This window comes from Saccopteryx leptura, chromosome 2 (genome assembly GCF_036850995.1).
Source record: "Saccopteryx leptura isolate mSacLep1 chromosome 2, mSacLep1_pri_phased_curated, whole genome shotgun sequence".
NCBI classification, from domain to species: Eukaryota; Metazoa; Chordata; class Mammalia; order Chiroptera; family Emballonuridae; genus Saccopteryx; species Saccopteryx leptura.
The window spans coordinates 104,467,625-104,472,572 of record NC_089504.1 but is presented as its reverse complement, the minus strand read 5'-3'; the positions used below and the strand labels follow the sequence as shown (position 1 = coordinate 104,472,572).

Below are 4,948 nucleotides of genomic sequence, written 5' to 3'. Positions count from 1 at the left end.
GGCGGTGGGAGGAGCCTGCGGTCAAGGGTGGGGGTTTATGTGGGAGGAGCCTTAGGGCATCTGGGTGGAGAAAGGGGCTGGGCAAACTCAGGAAAGAGGGCTGAGCACGCAGGCGCGGGGGGCAGCGCAGTGAACCCCACGCGGGTGCTCCTGGAGTCTTCAACAGCTGCTCCTCACTTCACTATAGAAGGGGCTGGGACTGGCAGGGAGCTAATAAAGAGTGAATGCGCTGCAGCCGCGGTGGTGGCCACAGTCAGTCCAAGAGGCATCCGATCCTCGCGCTCGGAAGGCGGCGAGGGGAGGCAGTTCGCCTTGTCTCTCCCACCCGCCCCTCTTTCTCTCTCTTCCTCCAGCTGGTCCCGGAGCCCGGCTCGGTCCGGTGCTTCTGCCCCCATCCCGCACTCTTCCACCTCCTCCGCGTTCCACTGCTCACCTAGGGCGCCCCAAACTGCCATGGGTTAGGGTGGGGACCTCGTGCCGCGGGAAGACCAGCTCTGTGTATCCGCCGGGGGGCGCGTCGCCCGAACGCCGCGCGCCGCTCGCGGGCGCCGGGCATGGGGAGCGCGGTGTGAGCCCGCAGCTCAGGAGCACGCAGGAGCTGCGGAGAGGGGCCGAAGAGGAGGAGGAGGAAGAGAGCAGTGGTTTGGAAGGACCCGAGGGAGAAAGGGAGGGAGAGGACGGAGGGTGGGGAAGCGAGGGAAAAGTGAAGCTGGCGATTGATGCTTCTGTGTTTTGTTGCCGCCGCTGCCCTCGCGCTGGGAACCGAGCCGGAGGGAAGGCAGTGGAGAGATGATTGCAGAGTTGGTGAGCAGCGCTCTGGGGCTCGCCTTGTATCTCAACACCCTAAGTGCGGATTTCTGCTATGACGACAGGTAAGGGGGCGAGAGGGAGGGGTCGCGGGCTGTGTGGGGACTCTGCAGGGACTCCGAAGCGGGATGCTTTTTCAAGCTGGAAGCGCGTCTTGCACAACGGGTCCGGCACCTGGATTAGGAGACGCGTAAACAGGAGCACCTAGAGCAGAAACAGCCGGGACGCGAGCGCGCTGGGCGGGCTCAGGGAGTTGGTTCCTAGTTTGCAGCAGGTTCTCTCTAGCTTCTCGGCTGTTGGCAGACGTTTAAGTTTCTTAGCGGAAATTGCAGCAATTTGGGAAACTGTTTAATGAACGTATTAATAAAAAAAGTCTTAGGTATTCCTTGGTGCAACAAAAGCACATTGAGCGATTTTACGTCTGGGTTGGAAGGAAGCCGGTCCCCGCCCCCTAATAGATCTTCCCTGTAACGTTTCCGTTTATTGATGGGACGGACAATTTTATTTCCCGAAGTTAAAACACACGTTTGACAGTTGCCAAAACAATAGAAAGAGGATCGTACTCAGCTTCAACTTTCCCGTTTCACATGTAATGAGTGTACTTTACTTTGAGCCAAGATAATGCTGCTGATGGTCTCTCCTGCTTCCCCTTGCCTCTCTCACCAATCGATTAGCACTTTATAAAAGCCTAGGCTTTCATTTCTGTTTGGGAGTTTTACATTAGACATTCGTTATTCTTTTGTGCTAATTGGGGGAAGAAGACGCCCCTAGAGACTGAAGTTGTCTTCTGCATTTGAGTTAGTTTGGGTGGCTAATGAGACCTGAACTGTGTTGTCAAAGAAACTGCATTGATTTCTGGAAAATGTCACAGTTGTACTCGTGGCTCTACCTAGTTTTTAAACGATGTTAGTGTTTAGAAACTGATGAAAAGCTCCAGTAGCCATTAGGGAAAATTCCAATTTGTGTCTTTCCAGTGACTTAACCTGATTACAATTAAAACAGATGCATAATTAAAATATATTAGGAAGAACAGCGTGCCTGGCTAAACTTATTAACCGTCCTGGGGTGTTTCATGCTCCATTGAAATTAAACTATCCAAAAAGTGAGCACAGATTTACTTTGACAGCTTTTCAGCAGCCTCTCTGTACTATGGAAAGAGAATGGATCCCCAGGGTCGGGATGGGGCACCAAGTGAACTTTTGCAAAGTGGTTGGTAGTGAGGGGGGAGGTGAAGGCAGGATCTTCTCCTAGTGGTACCGTAATTAGCCATATTCTGTATTCTCTGGTATGCCCACTCTAGAGCTGAAAGCATGTTCGTGGATGTTCGGCCAGCGAATTTTGGTTCACACTCACATGTCTGTTAGCACACCCCTTCTTTTTTTTTAAATTATTTTTATTTATTTATTCATTTTAGAGGGGAGAGAGAGAGAGAGAGAGGAGGGGGGGGGAGGAGCAGGAAGCTTCAACTCCCATATGTGCCTTGACCGGGCAAGGCCAGGGTTTTGAACCGGCAACCTCAGCATTCCAGGTCTACACTTTATCCACTGCGCCACCCCAGGTCAGGCCAGCACACTCCTTCTTAATGCATTTTGTGTAGTGTCTATCAGAGACTATTTGCTAAGGAGCCCCTGTTAGACATAAACTTTCCCTCAACTTTAAAGCAGTGTACAGGTTGTAGCAATTATTCTACATGCTCTGAGAAATAAATGGCTTGTGAAAGGGGCTGCTTCTGTTCTCTCCAATTTTGGGTTCTAGTGCACCTGCTATTCTAGGGTTATTGGAAGAAAAAAACCTCTTGCTTCCAAAGATGGGCGACTTTTTCACAAAATAAGCTCAGAGACGAATCTGAGAAGTTACTGGCTCTGTTGGGGACAGTTTAAATAGTAAGCATTTAAACCAAGAGTATACAGCTTATAAAAAAGTAACTTATTGTAATATTGTAACTGTTGTAGACCACAGTGATAAATCAAGCATTCCTCTTATATGCTATTGTTTACTGCTGTCCAGTTCTTTAAAAAGTATGTCAAAAGAAACTCTCCTACAGATGAAGGTGAAACTAAACAAAATCTGCATGTACATTTATTTCCCTGTTGATATAGTGCTTGTTTTGTGTTCCTTAATCATCAGTCAAAGGTGTTAGGACTTTGTGACTTAGTGAGAATTTTGCAAGTGTGTGATGGTAAATTAGTTGTGCTTTGATGGTGGACAATTGTTATAAGTTTGTAACATGCTATATGTTAAGTGGATGGTGAGAGTAGCTGACTTATACCATGCTACACAGGTGAATTTAATGTGATGATTTGCCCATATATCTAGATAGCATGCTCAGTATATGATACATAGATGTTACATATGATATATGATATTGAAGGTCTGTAAGTACAAATTATACTTTTGCTATAACTTGAAAAGTGTATTTTACTCTAATTTTCTACGTGGCAGAGCTGCATATGTAATCACATACTCCTAAGAGTGTGATGTCTTAGAAGTATCAAACCTTACTTTTCTATATCCTGGAAATGATGAAGCACATATTAATAGGATCATGGTGTCTGCATGGCACATACAGGGGGTTTAGTGCCAAGGTGCACTGTAAGTTGTGGCTTTCGGGTCTAGTCCTGTCTATCTGACTACTGTAGTTCACTGGGATGTAAAGGAGCAAGGGGGCTGGGAATCCCGAGAAACTGTGGGATGATGATAATGTGTTTATTTGCACCACTCCATTTCAGACTACAAAGGCTCAAGGAAAAACTTTGTTTAAAAGACATCTGTGGATTCCACTGCCCCCCCAGGAACTTCTGTGAAATACAGCTCTGTAAGGAGAGGCCAGTGCTGGAAGCAAAAGAGCCGCCCTCGAGGAGGGAGGTGGCTCTCACGCTCCACTTGCTTGAAGTCGAGACTGTGCATTTTAGCTGACGAATCTGGCATTTACTGTAGGAGGGCTTTATATGGCTTCAACTTAAAAATTATTGCTGTGGTACTTCTCAAAGTTATCATTTCTTTTAAATACAGTGATCAAGTTTACTTTATAAACTATATATATAATTACTTTCAGTGTTTGATGTAGTTTGGGTAAGATTAAGTGGTAATACGAAACGTTCTTATAGCAAAATCAATTTCCCTATGGTCAAATTTAATATTTTACAAGTGTTTTTTCTGTGCTAAATTCAAGAATATGGCTAGGATGTGAAGAAACAAATAGTAAAGGGTAGAACTCGCCTTCTCTGATGGAAAAGCATATGTACATGGTTTCAACTGCATCCCCTCTCCTCTTGCCTTCAGTCTAGTAATAACTGTATCGACTCTTAAATTGTGGTTAGAGTAAAATTGGAACTACAGATATGTAGTCTTTGCCAAATTTTAAGTCATGTTGTATATGACATCTTGATGGACCCTCTCATTTTCTGGAGAAATTTGGTGTTCAGGTCAGTGGAAAAAACTTGTTGGCCCTGGCCGGTTGGCTCAGCGGTAGAGCATCGGCCTAGCGTGCGGAGGACCTGGGTTCGATTCCCGGCCAGGGCACACAGGAGAAGCGCCCATTTGCTTCTCCACCCCTCCGCTGCGCCTTCCTCTCTGTCTCTCTCTTCCCCTCCCGCAGCCAAGGCTCCATTGGAGCAAAGATGGCCCGGGCGCTGGGGATGGCTCTGTGGCCTCTGCCTCAGGCGCTACAGTGGCTCTGGTAGCAACATGGCGACGCCCAGGATGGGCAGAGCATCGCCCCCTGGTGGGCAGAGCGTCGCCCCCTGGTGGGCGTGCCAGGTGGATCCCTGTCGGGCGCATGCGGGAGTCTGTCTGACTGTCTCTCCCCGTTTCCAGCTTCAGAAAAATGCAAAAAAACCCCCCCAAAACAAAAAAACTTGTTGACCCCAAAATCTCTGCTCTCATGTATTTGCGGAGGATATTACATTGTTTACCTTTTATCCTCATTAAACATACTCCTGTTAATGTGCTTTGCTTAGAGATAACTCTAAAAGAGGAGTCAATTTACTTCAAAGCAAAAATGTAAATCCTAATTGTTGTTTTGTAGTCTGATGTCATTTTGCACATACCATCTATCTGATGGCATTTCTTTATGTTATGTAACAAGTAAATAAGATAATGCAACTAATACATGTTTTGGTTCTCATGTGAGTAAGAGAAT

General features: G+C 46.7%; 1 protein-coding gene across 1 annotated transcript in view; it reads left to right on the top strand.

Moving 5' to 3' along the window:
* The first annotated feature begins 131 nt into the window (after nt 1-131).
* The window catches only part of TMTC2 (transmembrane O-mannosyltransferase targeting cadherins 2), a 423,501-nt gene continuing 418,684 nt past the window's right edge, over nt 132-4,948 (top strand). Inside the window, exon 1 of the mRNA XM_066368463.1 lies at nt 132-872. Within this exon, the coding sequence (XP_066224560.1) occupies nt 790-872 (83 nt within the window). The 5' untranslated portion in view covers nt 132-789. The remainder of the gene's footprint in view (nt 873-4,948) is intronic.